The following is a 21,783-nucleotide window of genomic DNA, read 5'->3' on the forward strand; positions in this document are numbered from 1 at the left end:
CTCTTTTACTTCACTGACCATCGCTAGGTAGATGTCCTCCTCGGATTTCATGGCTTTCCAGGTTTGAGATGCGGAAAGTAGTGACTTCCGTTCCTTGGAAGTACCGTGAAACATGACTTCTTCCTGATCTGGGGTTTGGAGTTTGACTCTTTTTCCTTTACAATCCACCATCGCACTGTTTCTTGCTAACCAATCCATTCCTAAGATGATGTTGAAATCGACCATGATCAACTGTATCAAGTCGTAGCTAAAATTCTGATCACTAATACTGATTTACAATCTCTGTAAATCTCATCAGTTTCAATGGCTCTACTTGTAAGTGTGGCTATTCGGAAAGATTCAGTTAGCTTATCAGACTTACGTCCTAACTTCTTAGCAAACCTCTTAGACATAAATGAGTGGGTAGCACCACACTCAAATAATGCATAAGCAGGCACTGATTGAATTAGAATGGTACCTGACACGACTTCAGTTGCGTCGTCGGCCTCTTCGTGAGTCATGGCAAAGACCCTGACATTAGGTTTGTCTTCTTTTGGTTTACTAGGGCCTGCTCTTGCATTTGGCCACTGTTCCTCTGTTCGGCCCTGCTGGTCGGTTGGCGGCGGTAGGGCACTCTGCAATTCTGTGCCCCGATTTTCCACATCCAAAGCATACACCGCTGGCCCTTCGGCATTCCCCGGAGTGCTTGAAGCCACATGTTGAGCATGGCTTGAGTCCTTGATGGTTATTGGCGGAGAATTTCCCTGAGGGAGGTCCACCTGACTGATTGGGCCTCTTGAACACTGGTTTTCCCTGGGAAGGCTGGCTGACAGGGGGTCGCTTGTTCCTGTTTTCCCTTCTCTTCGATGAATATCAGCTTCGGCTCCGATAGCCGCACCCATTAGGTCTGAAAAGTTGGCAGGTTGGTAGACCGCTAGAGCAGATTGGATCCTGCTATTCAACCCCTTCTTAAAACGATGCAATTTCATAACTTCGTCTGCCATAATCGCTGGAGCATATGATCCAAGGGCATTGAACTGAGAGGTATATTCCACTACTGACATATCTGGAGACTGACTGAAATTTTCAAACTCACTTAGCTTCTGCAGTCTGACTTCTGCCGGGTAGTACTGTTTCAGAAATGTTTCTCGGAAGATTCGCCATGTGATTGATCCAGCAGCAGTCATGGCTGGCGAGACTGCTTCCCACCATTTAGCTGCCTTGTCTTCCAGGAATGGCACTATCACGTCCACTTTTAGTGCATCCGGGACTTCCAACAGTCTCAACTGATTTTCCACGCTTTTGAGCCAGCTCTGGCTAACTTCGGGGTCGGCAGCGCCACTGAAAGTTGGGCACCTGTTCTTGCGCAGTGATTCATAATGAAACTTTACTCCGTGCTGTGGTGGAGGTGGTGGTGATTGATTGGCATTCGGGTTCACTAACCCTTGGAGTGTTGTCAGCCACGATCGTGGCTATAGCCATCAAGTCTGTTTGATTAAGGCTGAACTGAGGGTGGAGGTACGTTGCCTTCTTCGTTGGCATTGTTGTTGTTGTTGTCGTTGTTGTTAGCATAACGGGGGTTGCGGTTTTGTCTTGGTGGTTTACCGGCCATTTCCTACAAGTTAAACGCTTCTAAGAATTTGTTGTATATATAACAAGATTGAATAGATAAGTTATGCTGGAACAACTAAAGTTAATAAGTAAGCATAACTTGAATATACATGAACAACTGAGATTAATAAATAATCATAATTTTATTAATTTTTGAATGTAAAGAAACAACTAAATGAGAAAAGCGTACTGAATGGAAATAAATCATACTGACTGAAATAAAATAGCAACAATGGAAAGATAAACTCCTATTAATAGGGAAAGGTAACTAAGAAACTCTAATCATCTATCTCTCCATCTCCTATGGCAGCTATAGGCTCGTCTATCTCTATCGGTTCCTCTTCTTCCGGCTCCTCCTCTGGCTCCTCCTCTTGCAGTAGCTCCACCATGTGGGTGAGCTGGGCATTCTCTGCATTAAGCTGGGCCACCTGTGTCTTCCACCCCTAAACATCTGCCTCTGCCTCGTCCAACAGATCTATGGTACTCTGGTGGTGTAGTTCGTATCCTTCTTATTCTCCTTGATCTTGTTTTCAGCGCTTCACCCTGTTGAGTTAGCTGATGGTTCACTTTGGCAACTGCAGCTTATAGCCTCACTTAGATTTTCGAGTCTTCTTTTACCCTTGGCATTCTGCTGTTTCTCCTCTTCAAGTTCCTTGCGACAGCGCTCCGCATCCTCTCGTAGCTTCCCATGCTGATACTTGCACTGCTCGATGATATCTCTTAGATCCATATTATCACCTTTCACTAACTCACCCTGATATATCGACTGGTTGAGGCGGACGTGAACCTCCTCTTTCTCAGCGACTAAGGTTTCGACCTCACTCCTCCTCTCACTCAATCTGGCTCTAAGTCGTCGAATCTGACGACTGATAGTGAAGGGCAAGCTCCTTCAGACGAATGGCAGCTTGGGCATGGGTGTGGGGTTGCATGGGAGTAGATGGAGCCATTTCTTGAAATCAAAAAAAAATTGAAATGCTCAGAATCCGAAATAGACAGTATATAAGAAGTGAGAATATGCAATATATATGAAATTTTCGAAATTTAAATAAATATATATTTTTTTTCCAAAAATGGAAAATTTGGAATTAGACATATGGGTTCGAAGCATATGTCGAGAGGATTCCAGAACAATTGATGGAATCGAATTCGGAATTTTCTACGAGAAGTTATAGGGTCTACGAATATTTCCTAAAACGGCAAAAACGACGTTTCGCGGGCCTAAACGAAGGATTTTCGCGATTTCAGCATGGTGCTCACTGACTTTAAGGTGGTGAGCCTCGGTCGTTGGGCCGTTTCGGAGGGGGTAGCATCGGCCTCGAGTTGAAATTCGTCCGAAATTTTTTTTTTTTTTTGAAAAATCGGTTTTTCCACTCGGATTATGAACCTGGCGGCTCTGATACCACTTAAATGTCACGCCCCGAAACTCGGGATTTGACACCGGCGTTGTTTAACAATCACACAATCGAAACAACAAGCCTTTCGTAGCACAGTGTAAACCGAACCAGTTTATATATCCTAATTTCAATAAAATAACATTGTCTTTACAAAACTGAAATAATTAAGACGACAGAGTTTTAATGCGGAAACATAAATATAATTAATAGTAACGTAAAGATAATCGATTTCCTTGCATTCACCATCCCCAAAACTGCTCGGATTCTTCCAGTATTTGGGGAATACTCAGCAAGTAGGGGAAAAATCGAGCACAATAAAGACAACATGCATAAATTTCGAATCATAAATCATGAGTTCATACGTACTTCATAACACATGCATAAACTTTGACCCAGCACTGCGACTCATCTACTTTCTACGGTTTACTGACGTCGGTCCCTAATTTTTACTCCTCTAAGGGGGCGAGGCCGTATAGCGGTTATGTCCCCCACCGCGTAAGGGTACGTCGTGGTTGAGATTCTCTCCCGTATACAGTCGACTCCTCACAGTGCTTTTGAAATCGTATGACAATACAAGAAAAGAGTAGAAAAAAGATTGTACTCGACTATTTATTTTTCTTGAAAAAAAATCGACAATATGCATACCCAAATCCGAAATTTTAAAGTTTAAAAATAAGCCAACTTACAGTATTTGATTGCTAAAGAACAGTGAATGCTCGTCTCAGAAATAGGGTCGCTTCTTGCTCCTTCTTCGGACAGAATTTCGGCTTAATTTCTTGGACGATTTTCGGGCAGAGTTTGTCTTGGGAGTTGCTGAAATTTTCGGATCTTTCAGCTCTGAATTTTCGAAAATTTGGGTGACTTGAGGAGTGGGAGTGATGACATATTTATAGGTGAAGGGAGGATGCTACACAAGGTAGCCAAATTATGTCCAAAATTGGCTTCAATCTCTCAATATTGGCTCCAATTCCCTTGCTAAATTTCGAAAATTTGCTTCCCTAAGTTGTGAGATTTCTTGATCTAATAGCCCTTGATTTATCTTGAAAATATGGTGGCTAGATGCAACGGTCTTGGTGCAAGGTTTTGATGATTCCCTTCGAAGTTAACCAAGCATCTAATCCTCACAAATCTTGGCATTTATCCTAAGGGAATTTTCGAAATTCCTATGTAATATTATACCTTAATTCTTTAATTTGTGAAGGATATCCCAATCTTGTCAAAATCCCCTCAATATTTCGAAAATATGCCTCCTAAATTCGAAAATATGCATACCCTTTTTGTAGGTATCCTTGACTTTATAAAAGATTTTTCAGAAATTAATTTCTCCAAGGTGCATATCTTGTTTTTATATAAAATAAAAAATTAAATCCTAAAATTTCCTTACAACTATTAATTGCATGACTAAAAAAAAAATCGGATCTTACAGTTTCCCTTGGCATTTATCTTTAACCATTGAAGGATTCAAATCTTGTTTCGCAAGCATCCGGAAAGGTGGCCTCCTCTCTTTACCCATTTTTCTACATTGATCTCATAGCTCTTTGGGATTTGACCAGCTGCACTTGGTTTAATTCATTCTTTGAAAAATGTATTTGTAGTTATGATCTCTACTAGATTCTTAGTGGTCTCGACAACCAAAAAGAACGCTTTTCTTATCCAGTTACTTATTTCAATTTTACACCTGGTTTGGATGTCACAGTGGCTTCGCATTCAAGCAGAATCTTCTCACGCTTTATTTTAATACACGTACATATTTTAGAGGCGGTTCGATTTGGTTTTATTTGAGAAAAGTGGTTTGTTGATCCTAGTTCGAGGTATTTTACTAGGTACGATTTTTTTAATTGTATTTTTAATCAATATTTAAATGAATAGAAAATTGTCATCGTGATAATTTTATGGGCACGTAAAACACAAAAAAAAACATAAAATCCTATACGTAAATTAAAGGTCTTTTTGAATCCACTGCTTTTAAAATTCAGACACATTTATTTCTTTATAAAGGTTTTACACATTACTTTTACTAGCAATCACGCACGTGATAATTCGCGTGCACATGTTGTTTGTTAGATATTACCCTGAATATGTTGGATGTCTTGAATCACGAGCAAAGCGCAGCAACCTGAATCACGAACAAAAGCAACAACAATAAGATCAAGTCGAGGCAAGGAAGATCCTTTCTCCGCAAGACGAAATTGCCCGTATAAAGTGCTATACGTTGCAGGCAATCATCCTTAAGATACAACGACTTCAAGTCGAGAGTTTGCAGCACTACAAATCTCGAAACAAGCGAACAAACTTATGCTTGAACTTTCAATTATTTCCAAAATCAGAAGATGCAGCAATATGTGAAGAAGAAGTGCAGTGAAAAATCAGCAGCCTTGGAAATGGTTGGAGGGATTATTTATAGATGATCATCGGTTGCGTAGAGGAGACACATTTCTCCAGACCGGATGCATAGAAGAGACACAATTCTAGGCAAGGGACACATGGTTTGGTGCAAAAGCAGCCAAGAACAGATGCCAAGATAGCCAAGGGACGAGCATGTGTTCAGAAACAGCGCAGCGCGCGCAGTCGCGCGACAACATGCGCGGCCGCGCGTGAGGTACTGTCTCAGCGCGCTATGCGCACATTAGGGCGCGCACGCCCGTGCGAGAAGCTGCACGGCCGCGCGCCCTGTTCTGGTCGATGGCCGAGTTTCAACAGGCGCGCATCCGCGCGGGATGTGGCGCACCTACGCGCGTACCTCTGTCCAAGTGCATCAATTTGAGACTGAAAAAATTTATTCTCCAAATAAATTTGATCCAAAAAGATTAATACTTGTCAAAGACCGCACCGCACCAAACCGAGCCGAGCCGAGTCGAGCGCGCGCACGTGTGTGTTTCACCAAGACACAACTTATTAGCATCTTCCCCCTTCTAAATACTTCTGGTACCCCTTGGGGCCCAAACCCTTGTCTCAACTTGGATCTTATTAGTGAAACTTCATTTAGTTAATTTCTCAATGTGGGACAAGTCACATTAAGACACCCCCTTCCCTTTACAACTCAGTCACTCTTCCTCTACTTTTCTCTTCATTTATCCAACAATCCCCCACATAAATGAAATAAATGCATGTATGCAAATTTACTTGAAAGCTCTTGTGAATTATTATTGTATTGGGATAGGTAGTTTTTGACTTTGAACCTTCCTTAGTAATATACTATAGGATTTACTAGTTGAGTAATAATATGATGTCTTGAACTAGTCAACCGCCGGACTGGAGATGGAGTATTGAGATAAGTTAATAAAGACTCATTTAAGAAGTGGTAATTTAGCATGTTCATTTCATTAAATTATGTTTAATTATTTTATGCATTTTATGCATAATTCATGCATGATAGGATTTGCTTCACGAAATTTTAGAAGTTCGTGCATTAAAATTTTAAGTTGCATTTCACGTTCGAGCGAGGATCAGAGACCGGAGAATTTTCAGAAAAAAATTATTTTATTACATGATTTGTTTTTATAAATTAAGTTAAAGCATTTTTAACTGTATTTTACAAAAATGGGAATTTTTGGGTATTTTTACCCGCAGGACTTTATTTTTAACGGTAGCGCAATTTTATCGAATCGGGGGACTTTTTATTGGTTCGGCTAATATTTTCAAAATCTTTTCAACTCGAAATATTTTACGGAGTGTGTTTGGATTAAATGGACCGAATTTTAAGTCTATTGGGCCTAATTCTCTTTTAATCTTTTAATTAAACAAAATTGGGCCCATTAACTATTTGTTTACTATATAATAATCTCCTAATGACTCATTACCCTAAACCTAATTGTGCATCAGCCGAAAACCCACCTCACTCAAACTTTCTCTCTCGGTTTCTGAACACAGCAGCCGAAGCTTGAGTTGTTGGTTTGTTTCTTTTGCAACGAAAATTTCCACCGAGTCTCCCCCTCATCGTTGTGCTCTCCAAACATCTTAAGGCACGCTTGTTACTCCTTTTTTTTTGCATCATGCATGTCAGTATTAATGCTGTTGTGAATTCCATTACACGAATGTTTCGATCCAGGGACGGAGCCACCCCAAAGGCTGGGGTGGGCTCCAGCCCAGGCTAGATTTTTGGACCTATTAAAAAATATGATGGGATTAGCGACGGGTTTACTAAATCCGTCGCTAAATTTTTTAAATTTATTAAAAATTTTAGCCCATAGCCCACACTAAAAAAACGGATGGATTAGCGACGGTTTTAATAAATCCGTCGCTAAAATTACGACGGTTTAGTATTAACCGTCGCTATATAGCGACGGTTTAATAAAAACCGTCGCCGATTTAGATCGGCGACGGTCTTTGGAAGAGCCGTCGCTATTCAGCCCAGTCTCTATTTATTTCCTGGCTACGTCCCTGTCTCGATCTATTCATGAACATGCACGATTTTTGGTTATCTTTGCTACTCTTGCATCCTTCGGTTGCTGTCACGACTTTTCTGTATTTTGGTGCAAGGGGCTACAGTTATTGAGTGTCTATGGGCTGCTAGTGGTGTCAAGGTGCTGTCATGTGGTTTAGAAAAGTTGTTGGACGTTCGGGTGAAGGGGCGAGAAGAGGGTCTTCGGGAGTGGCTCGATTCTTGGTCTCCTTCTCACCAGTCGTGCGAGGGTCCTCCTCCAGCCCTGGACCAGACCCTGGTGGGTATGAGTCAGGGTCTAGGACGGCTTGAGCCTATGATGAAAACCAGGAGCAGGCGATCCACCGTAGGAGAAGCGATTTGGCTTGGTAGGGAGTGTGTTGCGCTTTCTTTATTACTAGCGGTTAGGAGATTGCATGGGGCTAGGTTCTTGGTCCAGGGGTGTTCCTTAGTGTCTGGAATAAGTCCACAGTAGGTGAATTCATGGCTGGAATGACGGGTACAGCTTGAGGAGAGAGTTTTTGAAAGATAGGTGCACATGAGGTGGCTAGAAAAGAGAGGACCGAGAGTTTTGGCATTTTGGGAAATTTTAGCCGTGGGTTTAGGGGTCTAATGATAGTGTTTAGGATTTATTAAAGTTTTTTTTAAGGTATAGTATAAGTTGGAGAAAATTTGGTTAAGTTTCGGTTCGATTCGGGTTAAAACCGGGACCCCGGTCCAAGTTTTAAAACAAATAGACTAAGTTGGTTTTTGGGCTTGAGTTTACGACTAGGAATACTTATAAAAATATTTTGGGATATTTTAAGGAGTTTGGTAAGCTTCGGGTCAATTTTAGAGGTCCAGGGGTAAAATGGTAATTTTCGGGTTTCAAGGGGCAAAATGGTAATTTTGCACCCGGGGTGAGATTTTAGTCCTAGCAGCGCCCTGAGCACGAATCATAATATTTTTAAATGTTCATGCATCACGTTTAAGATTTCTACGCCATTATAATAATTATGGTGCATGCTTGGTTTAAAGGATTTAAAAGAGAAAAAGTAAGAAAATGAAGAGCACTCCGTCTCCGCCGCGCCGCGTCGTTATTTCGTTTGTTTTCTGTCAAAACAAACCAAGGCATGTTTATATCTTCTTTCACTCTTCAATCAAGTCATATAGATATTTTTAAATATCGCAAGTACATGATTTTAATGCAAGAAGATCGAAATTGTTCATATTTAATGATGTTATCTAATTATATTACGTGCAAAAATATTCATTTTGAGATTTATACGATATTGCTTGTGGTCACTTTACTATCATGATTAAATCTAGGTCCCCAGTATCGGTCCGGTCACCAGTTACCGGTTAGTTCAGTTGTTTCACCCAGTACTGTGGCAGTAGTCTGATCAGACGTAAATTCGATCCCCAGTATCGGTCAGCTCAGTTCAGTTCACTTCAGGGACCACTTGCGTAGACCATAATCTCACCAGAAAATTTATTACAAGTTATTTCAGTACAGGGCTCCAAGGAGCAAATATTTTCACCATGAGGTTTTCAGTTCAGCTATGCACGTATTATAATTGCTCATGATAAATTATTTTCACGATTATGCCTCATGACATGATAATTTTACTCCCATGCAAATTTTACTATAGTATTTACTTGTTATTTACGATATATGCATGTTGAGTCTTTAGACTCACTAGACTTGATTGTTGTAGGTACTGATGATGTCGGGATCGAGGGCGGGGACCAGTGAGCTAGCTTGGGTTGGAAGTAGTGGCACCCGAGGACCTCAGTTTCAGCACTTGCCATTTTTTTGATGCTCAAACATTTTATCAGTTGTTGAATACTTTAACTTGTTATTTTGGCAAATATTAATTTCTTCCGCTGCTATGTTGAACGTTAAACATTTTATCAGTTTTTGGTATGAATGAGGCACTCCATTTATTTTAAAGGAAAAATTTTAAATTTCCCGCAAATTTTTTGTAATGCACATGGGCTGTTCCCGATTGGGCTTGAGTCCCCTCACAGTTATCCCATTACCCATTACTCATAGAACTTCTCCAGCCCAGGCACTGGAGCTTTTGCCTTCCCAAGATTAGAACCCAAGACCTCCTGGACTTATATAGGTCTTGGCATCAATCCTAGTACCAGTTGATCTACTAGCTCAACCTTGTTCTCATGTTGTGTCTGTTTCGGCCCTGGACCATATCTTAGATTCATAAGTGTTTTTCATTGAAGCGACCATTACTTCTCACTTATATAGGTGATCTCTTAACTAGAGTATTCTGCTATACTCTACCTTTTAGGTTTAGGAACCATTAAAAGAAAACTTAACCTCACCACATGTTTCCAGTCTTTTCTACTTGGATTTTGTAAGAATGAGCCTTTATTTATTCCAAGTACTCAAACTAATATTTATAACTTAATTGTCCCATTGAACCAAGGTCATGGGATCTCCACTTCACAAGGTTGGGTTACCGCTATAAATACTTTATTTTGTGGGTTTTAAGCCCATTCCTCTCAACCGTATGTATATTTGATCTCTATTTATTCCTTTAGTAAATGGATACGCCAGGTTTTCCTTTGATTTCACATTTTCAACAGAAATAACCCCATTCGAGATCAATTGTCTTATGGTATTATGTCTCCGTTGAATGTGACGAGACTTACCATTGTACATACTGCTTTGTGCTCTTCCTATTGCCGATTGAATATCACAATGAATGTTAATGGAAGACACTGGCTTATTCCAACAAGGAATATCTTGTAAGAAGTTTCTTAGCCATTCAGCTTCTTCCCCAGCTTTGTCTAAAGCAATGAACTCAGATTCCATAGTGGATCGAGCTATACATGTTTGCTTAGAAGATTTCCATGACACCGCTTCTCCACGTATTGTGAATACATATCCACTATTGGACTTTGAGTCTTTTGTGTCAGATATCCAATTAGCATCACGGTATCCTTCTAACACTGCAGGATATTTTGAATATATCAAGCCATAGTTCAGTGTATATTTCAAATATCCAAGCACTCTTGTTAAGGCTTTCCAATGTTCCTTATTAGGATTACTTATAAACCTACTTAACTTATTTACTGAATATGCAAGATCTGGACGAGTACAGTTAGTCAAGTACATTAGACTACCTATTATCCTTGCATATTCCAGTTGTGAGATGTGTTTTCCTCTATTCTTTGCTAAATGAACACCTAAATCTATAGGAGTTCTAGCCGGACGACTGTTTAAGGTACTGAATTTTTCAAGCACCTTTTCAACATAGTGAGTTTTTGATAAAACTATTCCTTCAGGTATTCTAGAGATTTTAATCCCTAATATAATATCACATAACCCCAAGTCTTTCATATCAAAAGACCTTTTTAACATATTCTTCGTATTTATAATCAACTCATGATTACTTCCCATAATTAACATGTCGTCTAAATAAAGGCATACAATGACATAAGCATTTGCAATACCTTTAATATAAACTCATTTATCACATTCGTTGATTTTGAAACCATTTAACTTCATTGTAGTGTCAAATTTTTCGTGCCATTGCTTAGGTGCTTGTTTGAGTCCGTATAGTGACTTGACAAGTTTACACACCTTCTTTTCTTGTCCGTGTACTGACAAACCCCTCGGGTTGTTCCATGTATATTTCTTCTTCCAGTTCTCCATTCAAGAAGGTTGTCTTCACATCCATTTGGTGAATCTCAAGGTTATGCAACGCAGCGATAGCTATGAGAACACGAATGGATGTAATCCTAGTAACTGGAGAGTATGTGTCAAAGAAGTCATATCCTTCCTTTTGTTTGAACCTCTTAGCCACCAAACGGACTTTATATTTATCTATAGATCCATCTTCTTTATATTTTCTTTTAAGGATCCACTTTCATCCTAAAGGCTTACAACCTGGAGGGAGATCAGTCAACTCCCACGTATGATTATGCATGATGGATTCTATTTCATCATTTATAGCTTCTTTCCAGAAAGGAGTTTCAGGATTGGATAGAGCTTCTTGAATAGTTCTTGGTTCATCATCTAACATATAAGTCATAAAATCAGGACCAAAGGACTTTTTAACTCTTGCTCTCTTTCCACAGTCTTGGTTCTTCATTGATTTCTTTAGAATCAATAGTAGATTCATAAGACCGTTTATTAGAGCCTTCTTTTCTTTCCTTACAAGGAAAGTTGGATTCAAAGAATATTGCATTCCTTGATTCCATAATTGTTCCTTCACTTATATCAGGAGTTGTTGACTTATGCACCAAAGACCTATATACACTGCTATTATAGGCATATCCAATAAAAATGCAGTCAACAGTTTTGGGTCCAATTTTAACTTGTTTTGGCTTTGGTATCTCTACTTTAGCCAAACACCCTCACACTTTTAGGTATTTGTAAGATGGTTTACGACTCATCCTATAATTCATATGGAGTTTCATCTTTCCCTTTGTGTGGTATTTTATTAAGAATGTGGTTTGCAGATAATATTGCTTCCCCCCACAAGTTTTGAGATAAGCCAGAATTTATCAACAACGCGTTCACATCTCCTTGAGAGTACGATTTTTATGTTTTGCAACTCCATTGGATTGAGGTGAGTATGGTGCTGTAGTTTGATGAATTATGCCAGAGTTGGTGCAAAATTCTTCAGATGGAGCGACATACTCTCCACCTCTATCACTTCGAATCATTTTGATTTTTGTACTCAATTAATTCTCAACCTCATTCTTATAATTTTTGAAAGCTTCTATAGCTTCATCTTTACTATTCAATAGATAAACTTAACAGAATATTGTGCAATCATCAATGAATGTTATGAAGTACTTTTTCCCACCTTGAGTTTGCACAAATTTTAAGTCACATACGTCGGTGTGAAGTAATTCAAGAGGATTAATACTTCTTGTCACAGAATGGAATGGAGCTTTGACCATCTTTACTTCAACACAAATCTCACATTTATCTTGTGGATTTCTTTTAAATGCAGGTATTACATTTAAATTTGCAAGTCTTTGTAATGTTTTGATGTTAACATGCCCTAATATTTCATGCCATAAATTAGAACTTTCAAACAAGTAAACAGAATTATTCACTTTATTCTTCGCCTCATGGCGGTAAACATTCATTACATTCATTTTAAAGAGACCATTATCTTGGTATCTTTTTCCTACAAATACACCAGCCTTAGTTAAGACAAATTTGCCCGATTCAAACACAAGTTAAAGCCTGCCTTACTCAACAAAGATCCAGAAACTAAGTTCTTTCGAATGTCTGGCAGCATGCAGTGTAATGCCCGAAAATTATCTAGTAATCATCTTATTGAAATATAAGTTGATATGATTACGAAAGGATTATCGGGACACGAAATAAAATATATTGAGGTGAATTTTGGACAGAACTTCGGCGCTGAGCGTAGAAAACACCGCCCGAGCCCAGTTCTGTAATTCTCTCCGGCAAAGGTTCGGCGCTGGCGGTAGGTTTGACGCCGAGCGCAATGCATTTGAAATGTTGAGCAGAACCTGCCGGCTCGAGCGGTGTAGCACGCTCGAGCGCCGCTAAATGAGGAAATTCTGGGAAACAGTGGATTGCAAATATATAAACAAGTTCGTTTCCTTCATATTTTCGAGAAAAGTTGAGAAAGTCTCGGAAAGTAGTGGGAAATCCTTACGCCTTTTCTGAGAAATCCGTCCGTCTGATTTTGAATCCGACTTCGATACTGAGTTCCTAGAAACGTAGGCTACAACTGGACGTAAGTTTTGCTACGTTTTGACATGCTTTGAAACTATACTATTGTCAGAATTAAATAGGATTCATATATGATGTTCTTGACATGTTAGACATCGTAGAATCGAAGTCAGATTAAGAAATAGACTGATTATGGAATTGTTATGATTTTCTGATTATAATCAGTTGCTATTGAACAGATATGGATTATGGATTGATTATAGATTGAATGGGATATAGGTTATGGAGTGTAACTGTTATCTCGTGATGTTGTATTGACGGGAATATTGAGATTGTATAGTTATGCCGTCAATTGTGAATTAACTCCAGATTGATCAAGATTGTTATGGAATTGACTAGTATATTGATATGAGACTATTGATATTGTCAGTACCAGACAGGCTTTGAGTTCAGGACTTTGACTGAGCGGGAAACCGAGACTGCAACGAAAGGTATAAGTCAATGTGGTATTGGGAGATGGACTTGAGTCGGTTTAGACTTGGGTTTCCCTAAATCACATACTTTACTTTATTGCATTGATATTTGCATTGAGTTGATTGATATACTTGTTCTCTTGATTTTAGACAGCAGGTATTAGGGGAGTCATCTTGTGACAGAAGTGCCGTTAGTGGTGGGATTACCACGGGCACATTGCACGATGTCATAAGATGGTGTATTGGCGGATGTGCCAGAGTCTGTCACTGGATGTTTGGCTATCGATGTGGATAGGATGGTGGCTTTTTCTATTACTGTTAATCAGTATTGTATCGATGTGGATAGATTGTAGCTCTTCTATTACTGTTAATCAATGTCCTATCGATGTGGATAGAATTAGAGTTGTTTCTATTACTGTTAATCGGTACTATATTGATGTGGATAGAATAACAGCTTCCTCTATTACTGGTGATCGATACTGTATCGATGTGAATAGAACTGGAGTCTTTTCTATTACTGTTGATCGATACCATATCGGCGTGGATAGAACTGGAGTCTTTTCTATCACTGTTAGTCGATATACACATGCCAACATCTGGAAACCGGGATCCCTAGACTAGGATTGAGTCTAGTCTGAATTATGATTGATGTCGACAGTTTGATTTGAGATTGTTTATGTTTCAGATTTTGATACATATTCATGTTACCTGATTACATGCTTTATATTGTTTATATGATTGCATGTTTCATTGATTTATACTGGGGATTATATTCTCACCGGTATATCCGGCTGTTGTCTTGTCTGTATGTGTACTTGACAACAGGTGGGACAGGTCCAGGGTCGAGGAGATGAAGAGCTAGATCGTGATTAGAGTGGTGGCACCGGACTTGGACTAGATGTAGGGTTAAACACTTGACTTTAGTTTAAACCCTAGTTTGAATAAATGTTGAAATACAGGATTTGTATTTTATATAGTGATATGTATATATGTTTTAATTTCACTACGTTCCGCATTTTAAAAAAAAAAAAAAATTTAGACCCTGTTTATAATTGATTAATTAGTCCCAAAGATGATTTAGAACTGGATTAGCGTCCGGGTCCCCACATGCAGCACATTCAACAATGTTATCTCTTTGCCGGAAGTCATCTTCAAAACCACTTTACCAATTCCTACAACCTCAGACGTCGTAGAGTTTCTCATAAGCAATTTCCTATCACTTACAGTAGTTTAGAATGAGATCATTTCTTTTTCAGCACATATGTGGCTAGTGGATCCGGTATCTACCCACCATTCCCTTGGATTATCTACCAAATTGGTTTCAAACACAATGGCGGATAGACCAAGTTGTGATAGGTCTATTGGTACATTCCTATCTTCGATGACATTGGCTTGCCTTAGATTTTGATGTTTGTTGTCTTTCCTTAGAAGACGACAGTCCTTGGCCATATGATTTGGTTTGCCACAGTTGTAGCAAGTTCCTTTGAACTTCTTGTCCCGCCCTTGTTTCTTCTCATTTGTAGGGCGCTTTCTCTTGTGATTGGTGCTTGATTTTGTCATATTTGTCTTGGCCTCGGCCTCCATTGCCTTTCTGTGTGTTTTGGCTTCAAAAGTTCGGTTATCTTCTTCAGTGCGAAGCCTCACAATGAGATCTTCAAGTTTCAACTCCTTGCGCTTGTGCTTAAGGTAGTTCTTGAAGTCTTTCCACATTGGTGGCAATTTCTCGATAATGGCTGCCACTTGGAATGGTTCATTGATATCCATCCCCGCTGCCAATAATTCATGAATAATAATTTGAATTTCTTGTACCTGGATTATTACAGATTTGGCGTCCACCATTTTGAAGTCTAGGAATTTTCCAACCACAAACTTCTTTATGCCTGCGTCCTCTGTTTTGTATTTCTTCTCCAAGGATTCCCAAAGTTCCTTGGCCGTAGTGACAGAACAATAGACACTGTAAAGTGTGTCATCGAGTCCATTGAGAATGTAATTTCTGCATAGGAAGTCACCGTGATTCCAAGCTGTCAAGTGCAGACATTCGTTGTGGTTCTGTGTCGTCTGCAGCAATCACAGGGGGATCCTCCTTTAGGAATCGAGATAGGCTTAGTGTGGTGAGGTAGAAGAGCATTTTTTGTTGCCAACATTTGAAGTCAGCACCAAAAAATTTGGGTGGCTTTTCGCCATGTGCGGGAGCAGCAGCAACTGGAGTGAATGATGTAGTCGACATATCCAGAATAACAATGATAATGAAGATTTCGTCTTGCGATTTTTTGTTATATATTACCCTAGATATGTTGGATGTCTTGAATCACGAGCAAAGCGCAGCAACTTGAATCACGAACAAAAGCAACAACAATAAGAGCAAGTCGAGGCAAGGAAGATCCGTTCTCCGCAAGACGAAATTGCCCGTATAAAGTGCTATACGTTGCAAGGCAATCATCCCCAAGATATAATGACTTCAAGTCGAGAGTTTGCAGCACTACAAATTTTGAAACCAGCGAACAAACTTATGCTTGAACTTTCAAGTATTTCGAATATCAGAAGATGCAGCAATATGTGAAGAAAAAGTGAAGTGAAAAAATCAGCAGCCTTGAAAATGGTTGGAGGGATTATTTATAGATGATCATCGGTTTCGTAGAGAGAAACATTTCTCCAGACCGGATGCATAGAAGAGACACAATTCTAGGCAAGGGACACATGGTTTGGTGCAAAAGCATCCAAGAACAGATGCCAAGATAGCCAAGGGACGCGCATGTTTTCAGAAACAGCGCAGCGCGCGCAGCCGCGCGACAAAACGCGCGGCCGCGCGCCCTGGTCGATGGCCGAGTTGCAACAGGCACGCATCCGCTCGGGATGTGGCGCACCTGCGCGCGTACCTCTGTCCAAGTGCATCAATTTGCGACTGAAAAAATTTATTCTCCAAATAAATTTTATCCAAAAAGATTAATACTTGTCAAAAACCGCACCGCACCGCACGGGCCGGGCCGAGTCGGGCGCGCGCGCGTGTGTTGTTTCACCAAAGACACAGCTTATTAGCGTCTTCCCCCTTCTAAAAACTTCTGGTACCCCTTGTGGCCCAAACCCTTGTCTCAACTTGGAGCTTATTAGGAAAACTTCATTTAATTAATTTCTCAATGTGGGACAAGTTACATTAAGACATCCCTACTTCCCTTTACAACTCTTCGCTCTTCCTCTTCTTTTCTCTTCATTTATCCAATACATGTTTGACATAATTAGTTTTTTTAGAATCTTTAAGTTATTGATTATGATTTATAATTCATTTTGTTATTTTTAGAAGTTACTAAAATAGTTTGTTATAATAACTTTTATTAGATAAAGAATGTGTATTTTTGTACATCTATTAAAATGACGAAGGTAGTTACTCTAATGTGGGATCGAATTAGGTACTATATGTACCAATTTTGGTATCATATTTTAAACTCACAGATCTCATCATCAACTCCAAATAATTGGATATCATGTATTTAGGGACTAAAATTAAGTATTTGTATATTCGAATTAGATATTCTTTGTACCGATTAAGGTTTTATATTTTGACTTCACAACTGACACTATCAAAAAGTCACTTAATATTACTTGAAATTAAGCATTTTCTTACACATTTGGAGTATTCAAATAGCCAAATCAAATATCTGGAACACCAAAATAGATATATTATCGGTCAAAATAATTACTTTTTCTTATTCCACGATGAGTGAGAAACTATTTTTTTCAAAAATTAGAAGACATGAATAAGTCAACTTAATACATTTTCAATGAAAAGACCAACAATTACTGAATTTATGGTGATCGCTCCAAAATCCAGTAATTTTTTTTACATATTTGGAGTATTCAAATAGCCAAATCAAGCATCTAGAACTCCAAAATAAATATTTTATAGGTCAAAATGAGTACTTAACCATATTTCATGATGAGTGAGGAACTATGTTTTTTAAATAATAAAAGGACATGGATAAGTCATCTTAATCCATTTTTCATGAAAAGACCAAGAATGTCTGAATTTATGGTGATTGCTCGAAAATAGAATATATTTTTTTACACATTTGGACTATTTAAATAGAAAATACAAATATCTGTAACTCAACTAATTTTATAGATTGAGAAGATACAATTAATTTGGTGGAAAAATTATATATTTATTTAAATAATAAAAATGCAAAAATGCAAATTTGCCTTTCTAAAAAGTTAAAACTGTTGAAAATTAATATTTAAAATGTGTGTATTGAATATTTGAATGTTGAAAATAAGAGTTGTAAATATTGAAAATTAGTGTGTGATGATGTAGGTAATGATGTATTTTATTTTTGGATTATTTGTAAAGATTTCCTATAAATAGATCTCTCATTTGTGAAGAAAATCACAATTGAGTAGAGAGAAAAATATTATAAAGTGTGTAGTTTGGTAAATTTTGAGAGTTTGAGATTTTACTTTTTACCATAAATTTTTACTTTTTCACAACACGTTATCAGCACGAAGCTCTAAAAGTCTTCCATCCTTTTCCAAGCTCCAAACAGAAGAAAAAGGTAACAAAAGTAATAATATTTATTTTACTGTTATTTATTTATTGTGTATATATTTAATATAATATAATTTTATTATTAATAATAAAAATAAATTTTTCAAAAACTTGTTATAAATCCTGGGAGGATGTTAAGACGACATACCACACTCCCGGTAAGGGATACGACAAGTATAAAAGTCTGTAAGGTTTTTAAACAAAATAAATTATAACACTTCATTATAATAATGTGATATGATATACATAATTCTTTAAACATGTCTAATATTATATACATCATACTATTACCATAAAATTATACAAATACATACATTATTTTTTTGTACATCAGCGGTCATAAACGGTAACAAAACGGCTAGTTTTTGCCCTATAAATATGATCTCACAAACTCTTTCAATCACTCCAACTTTCTCTTCTTCTCTAAAAATTATTCTTCATTAAAATTTTCGAAGAAAAAAGAAGATGACTTTCTCAAGGTTATTTTTAATTATTTTGGTTATCATACTCACGAGTCTTTTATTTATCGGAGAATATCCTCCTCGTGTGTTTTCTTTATTTTTACAAATGCTTGTACTTGTTGTTTATCCATTACTTTGTATTGCAACATTCATTAACTAATAAAATGCATCGTAATTTTTTTTAGTACCACCATGTCAAATTTAACAAAGCTCGAATTTGTTGCGCTCGACATCACGGGAAAAATTATATGCCATGGACTCTCGATGTAGAAATGCATCTTGAGTCATTGGGTCTAAGTGAGACAATAAAAGAAAATGGCATATCGACATCACAAGAAAAGGCAAAAGCCATTATATTTTTGCGTCGACATCTCGATGAGGGATTGAAATGTGAATATTTAATTGAAAAAGATCTCATGGCTTTGTGGAAAGGATTGAAAGAAAGATTTGAACATATAAGGGAAGTTATACTTGCGACCGCCCGTGATGAATGGAATAAGTTAAGATTCCAAGATTTTAAGAAAGTCAGTGACTTACAATTCAGTGATGTATCGAATAATCTCGTAACTAAAATTTTGTGGACATGAGGTCACAGAATCGGAAATGCTTGAAAAAACATTTTCCACGTTTCATGCATCAAATATTACTCTACATCAACAATATAGAGTACGTGGATTTGCGAGATATTCTGAACTCATCGCCTATCTTCTTGTGGCGGAAAAGAACAACGAGCTATTAATGAGAAATCATCAGTCCCGACCCACTGGATCAACAGCATTTCCAGAAGTAAATGCTGTAAGTAAAAATGAATTTAAACCTCGAAACCAAAATCAAATTCAAAGACAAGATTTTGGTCGAGGTCAAGGACGAGGTCGTGGACGTGGACGTGGACGTGGAATTGGCCGTGGTCGTGGTCGAGGTCGTGGTTTTGAAAACAATAGAGATAGTTATTTTTTTAATTCATCTCAAAATAGCGTCTCAAACCATCCACCGAAAAGGCATCATGAGAATACAAGTGTTAATGAGAATCACTCAAAAAGATATGAAAGTTCTTGTTTCAGATGTCGTACTCCAGGACATTGGTCCCGTATTTGTCGAGCCCCTGAGTACCTTTGTAAACTTTATAAAGAATCATTAAAGGGGAAAGAAAAGGAGACCAACTTCACTGAACGCAGTGACCGTTTGAGTATTTCAACTCATTTTGATGCTGGTGATTTTATGAATGATTTCTCTGAAAATGATCATTATGTTGATGGGATAGAAATGAACAATATTGATGCTGCAGATTTTCTCAATGATTTCTCTGAAAATGAACAATATAGTGGTAGAATATAAATGTACAATAATTTATTTTTCATGTATTCATATAATAATGTTTTATTGTATAATTATGATATGTGTTATATTTAAATATATATTGTCCAGTAATTTTATTTCATTGCATCTTTTTTTTGAAGTTCAAAAAATGGAAAATGCTATGAGCAAAGCTGAAGTTTGCATACCCGATAGTGGTACAACGCACACTATCCTCCGAGATAAAAGATATTTCTTGGAACTAAAACCAACAAAAACAACGGTCAATACAATATCAGGTCCTGTAGACTTGATTAAAGGATGTGGTAAAGCACAATTTTTGTTACCTAATGGTACAAAATTTTTGATCAATGATGCTTTATATTCACCACAATCGAAAAGAAATTTGTTGAGATTTAATGATATATATTCCCATGGGTATGATACTCAAACAATGAATGAAGGGAATGAGAAATATATGTGTCTTATCACATATAAATCAGGAAAGAAATATGTGATTGAAAAACTACCAATGCTACCTACTGGATTGCATTATACACATATAAGTCCCATTGAATCAAACATGGTAGTTGATAATTCTTCAATATTAACCAATTGGCATGATCGATTGGGACATCCTGGTTCAACAATGATGCGAAGAATTATAGAAAATACACATGGTCATCCGCTAAAAGACCAGAAGATATTTCAGAATAATAAGTTTCAATGTAAAGCATGTTCTCTTGGAAAACTTATTATAAGACCATCACCAGTCAAAATCCAAACTGAATCACCAATGTTTCTTGAACAGTATTCAGGGTGATATATGTGGACCAATTCATCCATCATGTGGATCATTCAGATACTTTATGGTATTGATTGATGCCTCCAGCAGATGGTCACATGTATGTTTATTGTCAACTCGAAATGTTGCATTTGCAAGATTACTTGCTCAAATCATAAAATTGAGGAATCAATTTCCCGATTATACAATCAAGAAAATTAGACTTGATAATGCTGGTGAATTTACTTCCCAGACTTTCAATGATTATTGTATGTCTATGGGAATCATTGTTGAGCATCATGTTGCCCATGTACATACACAGAATGGATTGGCTGAATCATTGATTAAACGTCTGCAACTGATTGCTAGACCAATGATTATGAAAACAAAGCTACCTATTTCTATATGGGGACATGCAATTTTACATGCTGCTTCATTAATTCGCATCAGACCAAGTGCATATCATAAATACTCTCCCATTGCAGCTTGCATTTGGTAAAGAACCAGACATTTCTCATATGAGAATTTTTGGATGTATGGTGTATGTGCCTATTGCACCACCGCAACGAAAGAAAATGGGACCTCAAAGAAAGGTTGGATATTATATCGGTTATGATAGTCCATCAATCATTCGATATCTTGAACCTCAGACAGGCGACGTGTTCACAGGCGACGTGTTCACAGCACGTTTTGCTGATTGTCATTTTAATGAGGAAATCTTCTCAATATTAGGGGGAGAACAGAAACATACCGAAAAGGAAATTACATGGTAGTGTATCATCATTGTTACATCTGGATCCAAGAACACAACAATGTGAAAAAGATGTACAACAAATTGTGCACTTGCAAAGAATAGCAAATCAAATACCATATGCATTTACAGATGCAAAAGGGGTAACTAAATCATATATACATGCTGTAAATGCTCCTGCTCGAATTGAAATTTCAAAGAAACAAATTGAACAAAGTCATGATGTTGTAAAACGCCTGAAGCGTGGAAGGCCAGTCGGTTCCAAGGATAAAAATGCTCGAAAAAGAAAATTCATAGAGAAACACGATGATTACAAAATAAAGAATGATGTTCCTGAAGAAACACATGATGATCACAAAATAGAGAATGGTGTTCCTGAAGAAACACATGATTATGAAAATGTTCTGTCAGAACCACAAACTGACGAGAATCATGAAATCTCTATCAATTACAT

General features: G+C 37.8%; 2 protein-coding genes across 2 annotated transcripts; both read right to left on the reverse strand.

Moving 5' to 3' along the window:
• Positions 1-236: 236 nt before the first annotated feature.
• On the reverse strand, positions 237-1,591 carry LOC140819051 (uncharacterized). Its single transcript, XM_073179065.1, has 2 exons — positions 1,502-1,591; positions 237-1,451 (listed from the first exon to the last, which is right to left on the reverse strand). Exons 1-2 carry the CDS (start codon positions 1,589-1,591, stop codon positions 237-239), a joined length of 1,305 nt encoding a protein of 434 aa, XP_073035166.1.
• Positions 1,592-14,733: 13,142 nt separating this feature from the next.
• Positions 14,734-15,730, reverse strand: LOC140819052 (uncharacterized). Its single transcript, XM_073179066.1, has 2 exons — positions 15,513-15,730; positions 14,734-15,457 (listed from the first exon to the last, which is right to left on the reverse strand). Exons 1-2 carry the CDS (start codon positions 15,728-15,730, stop codon positions 14,734-14,736), a joined length of 942 nt encoding a protein of 313 aa, XP_073035167.1.
• Between the last annotated feature and the right edge of the window lie 6,053 nt (positions 15,731-21,783).

The sequence above is a fragment of the Primulina eburnea genome, chromosome 18, assembly GCF_022965805.1.
Source record: "Primulina eburnea isolate SZY01 chromosome 18, ASM2296580v1, whole genome shotgun sequence".
Lineage (NCBI taxonomy): Eukaryota > Viridiplantae > Streptophyta > Magnoliopsida > Lamiales > Gesneriaceae > Primulina > Primulina eburnea.